The 15,487-nt window shown below is 42.3% G+C and overlaps 1 protein-coding gene across 1 annotated transcript in view; it reads left to right on the forward strand.

Moving 5' to 3' along the window:
• The window catches only part of LOC311049121 (plexin-A2-like), a gene marked incomplete at both ends in the record, with an annotated part of 97,294 nt that overhangs the window by 73,136 nt on the left and 8,671 nt on the right, over positions 1 to 15,487 (forward strand). Inside the window, 10 exons of the mRNA XM_084062591.1 lie at positions 309 to 402; positions 1,424 to 1,663; positions 2,627 to 2,770; positions 4,586 to 4,820; positions 5,423 to 5,565; positions 6,200 to 6,468; positions 9,955 to 10,021; positions 10,806 to 10,952; positions 13,061 to 13,220; positions 14,003 to 14,106. Of these exons, the coding sequence (XP_083918717.1) occupies positions 309 to 402; positions 1,424 to 1,663; positions 2,627 to 2,770; positions 4,586 to 4,820; positions 5,423 to 5,565; positions 6,200 to 6,468; positions 9,955 to 10,021; positions 10,806 to 10,952; positions 13,061 to 13,220; positions 14,003 to 14,106 (1,603 nt within the window). The remainder of the gene's footprint in view (positions 1 to 308; positions 403 to 1,423; positions 1,664 to 2,626; positions 2,771 to 4,585; positions 4,821 to 5,422; positions 5,566 to 6,199; positions 6,469 to 9,954; positions 10,022 to 10,805; positions 10,953 to 13,060; positions 13,221 to 14,002; positions 14,107 to 15,487) is intronic.

A 15,487-nucleotide genomic window follows, 5' to 3' on the forward strand; every position in this document is an offset into this window, starting at 1 on the left:
CCATTTTAAAACCTTTTGTACGCGTATGCATCATGTAGTATTGCATTTTGACTGGATATCGTATTCACTGGGCTCTAGCATGTGGCAGCTGTATTTGTCTGTTTGTATTGTTTGTGTTTACTGTTGTAACAATGTTAATGCCGCTTCCTTGGCCACACCACTCTTGCAAAGGACATTTAAATAAAAATGAGACTTTTTCCTGGTTAAATAATGCATGTGATTATATCCATATTGTGCTAATGTTAGCATTTTCCAGCGGTTCTTGTCATTAGTGTGACAACATAATCCTTTACCCACCCCTCCCCCAGCGGACACACCACTCTGACAGTGACAGGCACCAACCTGGACGTGGTACAGGAGCCCCGGGTCAGAGTCAAGTACGCAGGCCACGAATCTGTCAACGTGAGTGTGAACGTGGCGTATACTGTGTTTCTTTTCTGCCCACAGACTTCTGCTCCAGCTGAATCACAGTGACAGCTATATAAATGTGTTCTTACACATATAGGTGCCTGTGCACAGTCATCTGTGAAATGAAGGAATTTCAGATTGCTGTTTTTCAGATATACAAGTTCATAGCGCGGCACCGAGTGCTGCGCTATGAGTTTGTATATCTGCTCTTTTTTTTTATAGTGAAACTTCAAAAATATTGTTGAATAAATGTATACATTTTGAACTCAAATCTTTGCTTCTGGGGGTCCCTGGAACACAATAGTTTGAGTTGGGGGGGGGGGGGTCCACGGACAAATACATATCATTTTGGGGATCCTTGACATATGCAACATATATATTTTTTTTGTTAACTGTTAGTCTTTAGAAGACATTTGTAGAATCCCCCAGAAGCAATGATTCGAGTTAAAAATGTATATATTTAAAGATTTGCACAAACTTTCACGATTTTTTTCAAAAAAATAGCCCAAAGAAATCTAAAAATGACACACAGATGCGTTACCGGTCTAAAGCTCCTTACACACCGGGAGCGATTTTATTTTTATGCGAATAATATGTTTTTTTTTAAAAACCTTATAAAGTCAATGCAAGCTTCCACAGAGCGAAAAAGCGAAGCGAAAAAGCGTCTTTTAATTATTCGGAACGAGTCCGAATTTTGCGTATATTCGCATAATCGCCGGTGTGTAATGACCTTTAGTGGGTTAAATGTTTTGGTGTGGATATGAATGCTTCATAACTACATTGCTCAGTGACCTCTTGCCTTACGATTCCTCATGTTTTGAACACACACTTACTATTTACATATACAGTAAGAGAGTTATCTGTAACTTACTGTTCATATTGTTCTTCCTGTAGTCTTTGTAGTTTATACTGGGAGTAGTAGCTCTATTATGTTTTCAGCAGCTCCTTTGTTACATACAGTATATTGTACTTAATTGGCAATTAAAACAACTTTATTTGACTGATTTCTCCTCAGGTATGCAAGGTGCTGAATACCACGACCATCAGCTGCTTCGCCCCCTCGCTGAAGGCAGAATACACGACCGACCAGGAGACGGTGAAGCACGTGGATGAGTTTGGCTTCGTCTTCAACAACGTCCAGGCCCTGCTAACCTATAACAACACTAGCTTCATCTATTACCCCAACCCCCACCTGGAGCCTCTCAGCCTGTCCGGGGTCCTGGAGCAGAAACCTGGCTCTCCCATTATACTCAAGGTCAGTTAAAGTAGAGGAGACTTGACTTGCTGTTCTTTTTTTGATGGTGGGTGCTAATAATAGCGTAGTTTTTCCTTTTTTATCCCTGCTAGTGGCAGGGATGTATGTCCATCTGTCTATGTTCTCAAACAAGATATATCGAAAACTACTGACTTGGAATTTCATGTGTACACAGCTGATACTCTCTGAAGAATGGACCTTGGTGAATTTGGTGACACCATGGCCTTTTCCCTAGTGCCAAAATGTTGGCCAAAAAGTGGCAGAGATTCCCATCTGTGCACAAGACACTGTCTATTTATTGGTCAAATTGCCATGCAACATGTCTAGTGCGTTGATGCTGAGTTGACCTTTCCTCTAGCACCACCCTCACCCTTTTGCACAGAAGATACAGTAACTCATCTCGCAGAAGAAACCGTATTGCTTTTGTTGACCTCATGGCCTTTCATCTAGCACCACCCATAGGCCAAATTTTCATCTTGCACTCAAGATGTCTCAAGCATTGATAAACATAAAGGTGTTCCTACAGAACAACAGCCAAGTCAATTAAACCTGGCAGAAAGGTATAAATGCCAATCCCAAACCATCCAAACGTGAACACATACTTTACATACATACGTTTTATTTTTTTAAGCTAAAATGTCATCTGAAAATGTTGGCCTATACCAGACTGTATTCATGTATGTACTGTATGTACAGTATGCATGTATGCAAGTATGCATGTATGCATGGATGCATTTATGCATGCATGTATGGATGGATGGATGGATGGATGCTCACCGAAATGATTCAATAATGTTCATGTATCCCTTGTTCCTGTACTGTACAAACAATGTAGGTCTCCTTAAAATATCCAACGTATCTTTACTTAATCAGTATGTACGTGTATGTATTTCTGTCTTTTGTTGCTCTGTAAAGCACCTTGTCCTGACCCCTTTTCATAATATAAACATAACCTCTCTGCAGGGACGTAACTTGGTGCCATCAGCGTCCGGCGGGGCTCGGCTGAATTACACCGTTTTCATTGGAGACACACCCTGTACCCTCACCGTCTCTGATACCCAGCTGCTCTGTGAGCCACCCAACCTCACCGGACAACACAAAGTCCTGGTCAGTCCTGTCTGTCAGTGCCTTGCTGTCTGTCTGTCTATAGCCTGAGTTAGGGGCCGTGTCCACCAAGACGTTTGTTTGAGCGCTGCCAGCCGCTCCTACAAGTGACCGTGTGTGTTTGTGTGTAATGTATGTCCGTATTTATGAGCATGGCATCTTGCTATTTTACCATTAACACCAGTGGTGTAAAGTAACTAAGTACATTTACTCAAGTACTGTACTCAGTACTTTTACTTCTACTCCACTACATCTCAGAGGCAAACTTTAGTTACTAGTGACTTTGTAGATTTTGATTATTATTACAAAACATACAGTAACCACTTCAGCCCTATATACATTTCGGCCATTTGAAAATAGCCGATCTACAAGCTCACAATGCGTCGCGATGCAACGCATTGTGAGCTTGTAGATCTGCTATTTTCAATACATTTTTATACATTTGAAAACTTGAAATGGGACATTCTGCATAATGAGTACTTTTACTTTTGGTACTTTAAGTACATTTTGATGCCAATACTTTTGTACTTTTACTCAAGAACATTCCGGACTTTTACTTGTAGCAGAGTATTTCTATATTGCAGTATTGATACTTTTACTTAAGTAAAACACTTGAGTACACCACTGATTAACACAAGGAACACATTATGACATAATGCTTGCTCTTGTGTTGCAGTTTCATTCCGAACCATATACATTCATTGTCTATTTCAGCCTGTTTGTGTATAACCAACAAGCTCTCAGTTTGTCACTGTCATTCCGTCATTGTTAGCCTGTCACTCCTTGTCTTGCCTGCTTCTGATTACATTCAGGTTGCCCTCTAAAATTGTTGGCAGTTTTCTGTGGTAATGAGGAGACAAAGGACAAAAAGAAGATAGCGTTGTCACATTGCGCTTTCAACTTTTACATTCTAATATAATAATAAAGAAATGTAATTCAGAGGCAGCGGCTCTGGAAAATTGGTTGGTTTGATTTGTTTCATAACTTTTAATATGAAAAAGCTGGTTGTCGCAGTACTACCCTTGGTTGCAAAGATAAATAAGCTTTCAATAAAATGTAGCTTAGAGCGACTATGACAACAAATGAAATGCTTAGTTTTATTCTCAAGTGTAAATTACAGCTTCATATGATGGTCTATTTTTCAATTTTCTCTGTCTGTAACTCTGTTTTTAGCTGTGACTATGAAGCTAGTATAATCCATTCTATCAGTCGGTGGGGTGACGATTTTATAAGGGGGGGCGGGGGGGGGCATTTGGCCATGCAGCCCAGCTCTGAACTCAGCTCTTATTTGTTTTGTTCATTTTTAACTTAATATTAGACAAATTAACAAAATGATTAAATAAAAAGTAACTGTGGTTTACAGGATTTGCACAAAAAAGACGGGCGGACAAGTAGTTCAACTTCATATGGATTTGTTATTGGCATGTGGATTTGTTGGATATATGGATTTGTTATTACATTGGGGTTCCAGGGGGTCCCCAGACAAATTAATAGTTAGGAACCAAATTGAACCTTGTGTGTCTGTAACTCTGAGATTGTACAAATGGAACCATTGGTTCCATTTGTACATTCTCAGAGTTAAATGAACACTGATGATACTACAGTGTAGATTGGGACCCCAAAGAAATCGAAATTTGTGAGTCCCTTTTCAAATGGGGGGTCCCTGGGCTAATGTTTGTCAATTTGGGGGTCCTTGACGCAAAAAAGGTTGAAAACCACTGGTCTACATGCATGTGTGTTGTGTAAGTAAAAACCTCCTTTTCACCCACTTGCGATGTGTTTTTTGCTGTTTTTTTCATCGTTCATGATGCTGTGCAGGTCCAGGTCGGCGGTCTTCACATTTCTCCAGGAGCGGTGCACATCCGCTCAGACAGCCTGCTGACCCTGCCGGGCATCTTCAGCATCGCGGCCGGAGGAGGCCTCCTCCTCATCATCGTCTTCATCGTCCTGTTGGCCTATAGGCGCAAGTCGCACGAGAACGACCTCACTCTCAAGCGCCTGCAGATGCAGATGGACAATCTGGAGTCACGCGTGGCTCTCGAGTGCAAGGAGGGTGAGTCGGGGCGTTCGGCCTTACAACGAGTTCACTCTTGAAGGAGGATAACAGTTTGGTATTAAATGACACAGTAAAGAACCATCAGATTCAGATGAATGACCTCTTCAGTATTCTGGAATCAAAATTATACATAGTTTGTTATCTGCAATGTAATTTAGAGGTGCAACAGTTCATCGAATAATCGATTTAAGCAATTATTGAAAATAATCGATAATCTAAATACCAAAAAAAGCTCGTAGATCAGCTATTTTCTTTTTTTTATGATTCAATGTTTATTCATTTTTCAGTTATACACAAAAAGTAGAATGTAAACAAAAGGAAGATCAGCTATTTTCTGTATTTTTGCGCAACATCGCTGTATGACAAAGTGTAAAACAGCGCTTAAGTGGTTAGTCAGACTAACTGCAGGAGTCGGGTTATAATTTTCGCCTAGATTTGTTCATAGTATATATTTTTGTATCATCCCCCCAAAAAAATACAAAAAAATGCTTCTCTATTATTCGATCAATCGTAAAACTAATCGATATGAATAATCGCTAAGAAAAGGATGGATAGTTGCAGCTCTAATGTCATTGCCACTCCTGTCATTCATTCCCCAGCCTTTGCAGAGCTGCAGACAGACATCAATGAGTTAACCAGCGACCTGGACAGAGCAGGAATCCCCTACCTGGACTACCGCACCTACACCATGAGGGTCCTGTTCCCCGGCATAGACGACCACCCTGTGCTCAGGGAGCTGGAGGTCAGATTGTGACACAACATGTCTTATTATGTTTTACCACTGACTTTGTATATTATAGTCTCACAAGCCTCCCACAATTTTCAATGCCTTCCGTCATACCAGTGGTTCTTTTTCATGTCAAGGACCCCCAAAATGATATGTATTTGGCTGCGGACCCCCCATCTCAAAAATATTTTGTGCCAGGGATTTTTCGAAAATAGCAGATCTACAAGCTCATAGCGCGGCACTCGCGCTATGAGTTTGTAGATCTGCTATTTTTGTGAGAGATCTGCTATATACTTGTGAGAGCCAAATCAAATATCCCCACAAGTACAGTAGAGTAGAATTTGAGAAATAGACAGTTTTCCTCCTCACAAGATAAATAGTTGTTTTATGGTTTTACAATATTTTTTGTCAGGCTTACGGTTGTAGTTATGCCTGATTTATATTTAGGTGTTGCACACCGAGAATAGCTAATCTCAGTACACACTGCGTCGCGCTGCAATGTGTTGTGAGCTTGTGGAACGGTTGTTTTTGACTTAGGGTTAAAATGGCAAGAATTGAACAAACACCATTCATTAAATCGCCGTCTTAAAACGTTGATGTCCTCACAAGTATAGTAATACAAATGTGTGTGTGTGCATGATGTATTCAGGTACCCGGCAGCGGGCAAGCGAACGTGGAGAAGGCCTTGAAGCAGTTTGCTCAGCTGGTGAACAACAAGGTCTTCCTGCTGACGTTCATCCGCACCCTGGAGCTGCAGCGCTCCTTCTCCATGCGGGACCGCGGCTACCTGGCCTCGCTCATCATGACCGCTCTGCAGGGACGCCTGGAGTACGCCACCGACGTCCTCAAGCAGCTCCTGTCCGACCTCATAGAGCGCAACCTGGAGAGCAAGAACCACCCCAAACTGCTGCTGCGCAGGTATAGTCCCTTCTTTGACGCCCCTGTTTATGATATGATGTGTTTTTATTAGGGATGCACGATTGAGCGTTCATCACATCGGCCGGTTTTGACTAAACCCATTAAGACCGGGAACGCATCTGTGTGTCATTTTTAGATTTCTTTGGGCTATTCAAAAATAGCAGATATACAAGCTCATAGCGCGGCACTGAGTGCCGCGCTATGAGCTTGTAGATCTGCTATTTTTGAAAAATCGTGAACATTTGTGCAAATCTTTGAATCTATATATTTTTAAAGCGAACATTTGTAACTCAAATCTTTGCTTCTGGGCGTCCCTGGAACTAAATATTTTGAGATATTTAAAAAAATATTAATTTTTGAATCAGCCTCAGGTCTTAATGGGTTAACAATGCATAATTGGTATCAAACTGATATGAAAATAATTCAGTTGATTCACTCTGATTATGATGACGCATTGGATATGTGCTTGTTGAATGTCCGTGGACTTGCAGACTCTAAAGTGAAGCGTAGCCTTTTCAGGCCAGTGCTGCTGCCCCCCCCTCCCCCCCCACCCATACCCGCACACACCCACCCACAGACACACCAACAGATGCACGCACGCACACACTAAAGCACTGCCGTCGCAAACTGTAGCCGTTACGGGTTACCTCTGTAATACACATCTTTCAGCAGATGGATAGACAAACAAGTTGTCTGGACATGCCCAACGTCAGCACACATCGCCGTTGTTGCCGTTGCAATGATTTCTGTTGTGTGTTAACGTCAGGCCAGAGCTTGATCAGCATGAAAGAGATAAGGAGAGAGAGAGAGAGAGACGGGGAGGGAGGTTGCATGTGATGTCAGACCAGAGCTCTATCAGTGAGAGAGGGAGGGAGGGGGAGAGAGAGAAGGCGAGGGAGGGAGATGTCGAGAGAGAGAGAGGGAGAAGAGGAGAGAGAGAGAGAGATAGAGGATACACCGTTCTATGCTGGGTACTGAAACCTAAGCATGCTGATGGACGTGTCACCTCATTACACAATGTCAGTGCAATAACACTGTGCAAGCAGAAAAGCTGGTATAATATCTATCTTCCTCTGCTCATACCATCATCCACAATGCTTTGTCCTCGGGTATGTTATTACTTTCATTCATCATTTTAATAGCCTGCATTTAGCAAAGACAGACATTTATTTCAATTAAAAGTGTGTTTTATTCTGCTCCACCTTTGGGAAAATGTAGTTAGTTTCCATTCACTGTAAAACAAAACAAATTGGTTTCACCAGCAGTTGAGTGAATTGCTTTTCTAGTTGACATTGTAAGTTTGCCTGATTTCTTGGATCCTCACTACCTGCCAATATATTTCTCCACTTGCTTGCAACACAACACACACCCTAAAGATGGCATCCATAACCATTGAATGAACTTTATGACCTGCCATAAATACTTCGATTGTATTGTATTTTGAACAACCATCCAATAATCATAGATAAATCATGGATTTGTCTCAGTTGGAATGCAGTGAATAATTGCTCTGCAAATATGACAAAGTGATTCAGGTTTTCTTATGGTATAAGTTTGTCAGTTTGGTGGAAAGTAACTAAGTACATTTACTTAAGTACTGTACTTAAGTACAATTGTGAGGTATTTGTACTTGAGTATTTCCAATTTTCCTACATCTCTGAGGCAAATGTTGTACTATTTCTATATTGCAGTATTGGTACTTTTACTTAAGTAAATAATTGTAGTACTTTTTCCACCACTGGAAGCAGTTACACAGTAAAATCCTCAGTGTTCATTTATCTATTTGTGATTTATTTGTAACTCTGAGTGTACAAATGTAACCCAATGGACCAAATGGATAAATGTTTCTTAAATTTGTACACTCGCAGAGTTAAATTAACACTGAGGATATTACTCTGTATTCATTCACTTTCTCCACCCACCAACTTGTCCCCCCTGTAATGAGGATTCAAACCAGCGACCTTCCGGTGCCAAGCGGGAATAAATAGTGCTGAACAGCCGCTTCTAATACGTTGACACAGAAACGTCTCTTTGCACGTTGTCCTTTCAGCCCACTTTCTGGTTGAGTAACTGGGTCATGTGAGGGAAGTAGCCCAGGCTATAGTCTGTTTTAGTTGGGTTTTTCTGTGCAGCGATGTGAAATACCCATCAGTTGAAACGGAGATAGAGCAGGTGAAACACGGCCATGCATGGTGAGAGAGAGAGAGAGAGAGAGAGAGAGAGAGAGAGAGAGAGAGAGAGAGAGAGAGAGAGAGAGAGAGAGAGAGAGAGAGAGAGAGAGAGAGAGAGAGAGAGAGAGAGAGAGAGAGAGAGAGAGAGAGAGAGAGAGAGAGAGAGAGAGAGTAGCTGCCGGGGGGAATATGTGTGCTGCAGCGGCAGAGCCATTGTCAGTCTGGCTTATCTTCCTCATGCCACTCATGAAACATTCAGCTTTGGTTCATGTCTCCTCTCCTCCTCTCCTCCCGTCCACTCCTCTCTCTCTCTCTCTCTCTCTCTCTCTCTCTCGTCCTCTCTTCTCTTCTCTTCTCTTCTCTTCTCTTCTCTTCTCTTCTCTTCTCTTCTCTTCTCTTCTCTTCTCTTCTCTTCTCTCCTCCTTCACCTCTGCTTATCTGCTGATTGTTTTTACACTGCTGGGACTGGGCCTGTTGAATCTTTCATGAGGTTTTGTCTTTGTTTCTCGTTCTTTTTTAGCAGACGTATGTAAGGGCGAGTTAGCATGGGAGCTAGTTAGACTTGTTAGCCCAAAAAAGCACTGCCGCTCTCACCCAGACCGGTCTAAACTTTAATGGGATGCAGTCAGCAGGGAGTAGCGAGCACAGGTGAAGGTTGTCATACGAGTTATGATAACGAGACAGAGAGTTGGGGATGACAGGTGAGGAAGAATCTACACTGGATTTTGCTCATAATGAGGATTATATGCCCTCCCCTCCTTTAATAATCAGAGGTATTTAATCACTGACTGAAGCCCTATAAACTCTGTTGTATGATGACAAGCTAAAAAAAAGGAAAAAATAAAACCCATTTGAAAATAGCGAGAACAGCAGATCTTCAATCTACTATGACACGTTATGAGCTTGTGATTGGCTATTTCAATGGTTTATTTTTCATTTTTTAATTGCCTATAATGGCATGCCCAAAATAGGGACGCCAAAGTTAAAGTTTCTACCTAATGGTGTGTATAATATAACCTCTAAGAACAATTATGAAATCTCAGCCATCTGGTTTGCGTCAGACAGTTAACTGCTGACACAATGGAAGAGGAAACGGAGTGAAAGGGTCAGAAAGTGGACATGAAAGATCCCCCTTATGCAGTTACATCCTGACCCACATACTCTCTCTCTCTCTCTCTCTCCCTCTCTCTCTCTGTCTGTCTGTCTCTCCTATCTCTCTCTCCGTCTTAAGTCATAAATGAATCATCAGAGTGCTCCGACTCTCTGCGGGACGTCTCCACCTAACAAATGAGCACGCTCTCCTCTTGTCTTGCAGAACAGAATCGGTGGCAGAGAAGATGCTGACAAATTGGTTCGCCTTCTTGCTCCACAAATTTCTCAAGGTAACAGAGAAGCCACCCGGGGACCTTGTGAAAAAACGCAGATGTCACTGTGATGCATTACTGCACCCCTTAACCCTTTTACGACCGGGAACGCATCTGTGTCATTTTAAAGATTTCTTTGGCTATTCAAAAAATAGCAGATCTACAAGCTCGTAGCGTGGCACCGAGTGCCGTGCTACGAGCTTGTGGATCTGCTATTTTTGAAAAATCGTGAAGATTTGTACAAATATTTGATGAATAGACATGTTTTTAAAGCGAACATTTGTAACTCAAATCTTTGCTTCTTGGGGGTCCCTGGAACAAAATATTTTGAGATTGGGGTCCGTGGCCAAATACATATCATTTTGGGGGTCCTTGACATGAAACAGTTTGAGAACCAATGTAGCAACATTGTTTTTCAAAATACTGTTAGGATGTGGAAGACATTTAGTAGAATCGGCCTCAGGCTTTAATGGGTTAAAAAAAAGGAGATTGGTATCGATTTGATACCAAATAGGTTTCTGTGTACTTTGTGGGCACAGCTGTCATTTCACTGTCTGCTGGCCATTTCTATGGGTTTTATCGACAGGTTTTGGGGCGGGGGGATTCTCAAAGTTTGTGGTCAATGTACTGTACACCGGTTGCATCTCAGCGTTTTTTGCAGTGTATAATCCAACGTGCATCTCTCTTGTCCTCTTCCCACACTGTCTCTCCCTCTCTTTTTATGCCCCCCCCCCCCCCCCCCCCCCCACCCCATTTCATCACTCCGATTTCCATAATCCCTGGATTCCGTGCCAAAACAAAGGAGTGTGCTGGCGAGCCTCTCTTCATGCTGTTCTGTGCCATCAAACAGCAAATGGAGAAGGGACCCATAGACTCCATCACTGGCGAAGCGCGCTACTCGCTCAGCGAGGACAAGCTCATCCGGCAACAGATTGAATACAAGACCCTGGTGAGTCGCCAACGACATTCAACAGGAAGTCAGAGTCACTGAGTCACGCTGCTGTAATCATTCTTTTTGTATACCTGCCTTGAATACACTGTGGGTAGAAGTGGGGCGTCTCTCTTTCTTTTCGCTGGTGCTGCTGAGGTAACATCCTGCTGTATGTGCCTGTTTATGCAATGCTGGTCTAATTTTTACATCATTGAAGCAGACGCGAGCTGACAGCAGAATCAATGAGGTTTACAAAGCGACTCGTAATCAGCGAAGAGTCATAATGATTCCCTTGATTAATCTCTTTCTTTCTCGATTACGCTCGGCTCTGGAAAATCCTGCATAATTGAATTTGTTAAACATAAGATGAGGTCACATTATTTTTTTAGTTATGCAGAGCCAAAACACGTGAAGCTGTAAATGTGGCTTATTTCAAACGTAATCTGTAGACAGATTTCTATGAGAGAGGGCATAACACATGATTACACTAGCACTGCACCGGCAACCCACACATGTTGTTAGATGCAGTGCTTTGCTCAAGGGCCTGTATTGGCAGGTGTAGATATGATATGTGCCGTCCTGCAGTCACGACAGGATAACACCATCCTGACAGCAAGTTTTAGTCACCTACCGCTACCTCCAAGCCAAACCTGTCACCCTAGTAGGTTTGGCTTGGAGGTAGCACAGAACTAGAGAAAACTAAAAACACTGCATGATTTTCACCTTGCTTCTCAAATCAAGCCAGTTGTTAGCGAATCAGTGTAACAGCAGAATCATCTGGTGGCAGTAAGACAGTTTTGGAAGAAGTATTTTTATTTTACTGTAGAAATACTCTGTTGCAAGTAAAAGGCCTGTATTCAAAATTTTACTTGAGTAAAAGTACAAAAGTACTGGCATCAAAATATAGTATAAAAGTATAACACATTTGAAATACGCAAGTAAAGTAAAATTACTTGACAATTGTTGTTAAGTACGGTCCTTGAATAAAGATACTTATTAGTTATAGGTTATATATCTGTATAGGTTTTAGGTTCGGTATTTGTAGTGTGCCCCCCATCCAGTTATTACACTGATCCGGGCTCGCAGTCCAGAGAAAGAGAGAAGAAATAGAAAAAGAGAAAGACCTCGGACAAGACAAAGAAGTCTAGACTATAGGACAACAAGACAAGTCAGTCACAACAGGAGAGAGTAGAAACTAGTTACTTTTTCACTACTGCAGAATGACACATCTCCTGATCCCCATGTCAGAGAGTGTGTGTCTCATTACTCATCTAATGCTGCCTGCTACAGCAACAGCACAACCCGGATCCTGGACGTGTGAAATTGCATTTCTGGCCAAGCTCCTCGAGGTAGTGAGGATATTTGGAGCTTGCAGCCTCTTCCTCCCTCTCTTCCTCTCTCCCACTGTCTCTGTTCCTCTTTTACTCCACTGTTTGTCAACCAGTGGTCCACGGACCACTATTGGTCCATGGCATGATTGCAGTTTTTTAAATTTTAGAAAACATATATAGAAATATATATATATTGTACCTTTGTTAAAAAATATGTTATCAAAATTTGTTGAGCTAATATTTCTCCACCAAATATATGACAATGTTTGGCGTAGTGTGATAAAAAATAAATTAAATAATGACTGTTATAGGCTTAATATACTTTGTAATGTTCTGGTGTCTCACCAAAAATAGGCAATCTACAAGATCACAACGTTTCGCCATGTGACGCGTTGTGAGCTTGTACATTGGCTAATTTTGGTGTGCGACACCCAGGTGCAACTAAGTGAAGTATAAAACCGTCGCTAAGCTCATTAATGTTAAATATTAACTCATTTTTACAAAAATAGAAATGACTGTGTTATGCTTTCTTAAATATACTGTGTACAGCTATATTGTTGCGGGGAGGTGGGGTGGGGTGGGGTGGGGTCACTGGGGTGGTCCTTGAGGGCTTGTTTGAAATATTCTAGTGGTCCAGAGCTCAAAGAAGGTTGAGAAGCACTGTTTTACACCATCTCTTCATCTCTGTCCTTCCCTCCCTCTGCCACCGTCCTTCTCCCCCCTCTCTCTCTCTCTCTCTCTCTCTCTCTCTCTCTCTCTCTCTCTCTATCTCCATCATTATCCTTGCCTCTCCAGACACTGAGCTGTGTGAACCCAGACAATGAGAACAGCCCTGAGATCCCCGTCAAGGTTCTGAACTGTGACACCATCACCCAGGTGAAGGAGAAGATCCTAGATGCTGTGTATAAGAACATGCCCTATTCCCAGCGGCCCCGGGCCACAGACATGGACCTAGGTGAGACACACTGCTCCCCCATCACACCATAATACAGTTGCTTATCAAACATGTTCATGTCTAGGATCATAGGTTCTGCTATTTTCCAACAGCCATAAACTAAAATAGGGCTCAAGTATTTAAACTGTTCCTGATTTAGCTGGGGACCCCCTGGAACCACCCTGCAGGGATCCCCTGGAATGTGATGCGTTGTGAGCTTGTAGATCTGGAGTACAATAAAACGCTTGAGTGGCTAATTCATTCGCTGATAAAAAAATAACCAGAAAATAATACGCTTCTTGATTATTCGATGAATCTCGAAGAAAATTAAATAGTTGCAGCCCTACATCCTAGAACCATCGCTGACTGTAGCCGTGATGATCAGATTTACACTCACCAGAAACTGATACTGCACATTTCTGGAGAAGAGGGCATGTGATACACACTGATCCTGATTTATACTCATTTATACTTAAAATAGACGATTTGCAAGCTCATAACATGTCGCAATGCAACACGCTATGAGCATGAGGATCTGTAGCAAACGATGTGGTTTGTGTGGTTTGTGGGCATACTGTATGCCTTCAACACTGTACCAAATGATATGGTTTTGTGTGTATACACATGCATTCAACACTGTTCCAAACCATGTGGTTTGTGTACTCATGCATTCATCAACACTGTACCAAATGATGTGGTTTGTGTATACACATAGTACATCCAACACTGTACGTGACCATGTGGTTTGTGTATACTCATATGCATCCAACACTGTACCAAACCATGTGGTTTGTGTTGTGCAGAGTGGCGGCAGGGGAGGACAGCACGGGTGGTTCTGCAGGATGAGGACATCACCACCAAGATCGAGTGTGACTGGAAGAGACTCAACACACTCATGCACTACCAGGTCTGCTTCAGTATACTCACCACTCATCTTACAAAACAAAACAAAAGAAACGCTGCACAGTTACACCTATAGCCTACTACTGTACTAGAATATGTTTCAACTTTTAGCCTTGTTAGTCAGGTTGGATGGTTGTCCATTGATCCAACAGTTCCATCATATCATGATTATCTTAAACACTTTGAACCCCAGCCCAGCGTCTTCTGGAACATTAGCCAAAAATAGCAGATCTACAAGCTCACAATGCATCGCGTTGCGATGCATTGTGAGCTTATCTGCTTATCTGCTATTTTTTGGGCGAAGAGATTTGGTGTTCTGTAGACATAAAAAGTGGTCAAAGTACAATTTTACCTCAAGTCCAGTTCTCTAAGACTACAGGGGTTTAAGTGGTTAAAAACTACTGGCTGAATTGCCATGCAATTTGCTCTGCACCCTCACGAACCCTTCTGATTTTGGGTGACCCCATGGCCTTTCCTGTAGCACCGCCATTAGGCCAAAATATGCACTTGCACACAAGATGTCTCCAAATCTATTGGCCGGATTGCCTTGAAACTTGCATTTGAGTGACCTCCTTACCTTTGCTCTAGAGTCTACTGTCTTCCTCAGGCCAAAATATCAGCTTTGCACACAATATATCTCCTAATCTATGAATAAATTAGCCACTGAAGATATACAGAATACATTCCTGCAGCAGAAGGTTGAATAATAAGTTAGTAATTAAAGTATGCACATTGCAAATAGCAGTCAAAATCATGTGGTGAACTATGACAAGTCTGAGCTAGATACTATCCAAAAGGTACAATTTGTACAAAGACATTGTACAAAGCTTGTCCCAAAATAATACAGTGTGCACTCTCTTGGTGAGCAGGTATATAAAGGTTAAAGACATTTTGCTCAGAGCTCTGATAACTTGAGGGAAAAACAACACTTTCTGAGTGTCTCTGTGCATGTGGCTCTCGGCTTTGTGCCGTAGGCGTTTGCCTGACCGCAGGAGCACAAACAGTTCATTGCCTGAATCACGGTGGTCCTTCATAATCCTTCAAGCTCTGCTCAAGCACCTACTGTACCAGAGTATGACCCCTGCATGGAGGGGAGGGAATAGGTTCCCATGGTGAGACTCGGCCGAGCGCACTACCCTCTGCTAGGGCTTGCTGGTCCCGAGAGGAGCTATTACCAAACAGTGATACCCCCCCTCACAATGCTTTGAGTGGTAGCAGAAGGATTTCAGGATCTTCTGTGAGACTTTGGATTTCCTCTGCTGTCTGAGGTGGTGCAGGTATCGTCCTAGTCTTCCTAATTCCGTGTGTCCTCTAGACAGCAGCACGCACCCGAGAGACAGGAGAGAGACGCCCCACTTCTACCCACAGTGTTTAGATGTGTGTGT

The sequence above is a fragment of the Gymnoscopelus microlampas genome, assembly GCF_963454915.1.
Source record: "Gymnoscopelus microlampas genome assembly, chromosome: 7".
NCBI classification, from domain to species: domain Eukaryota; kingdom Metazoa; phylum Chordata; class Actinopteri; order Myctophiformes; family Myctophidae; genus Gymnoscopelus; species Gymnoscopelus microlampas.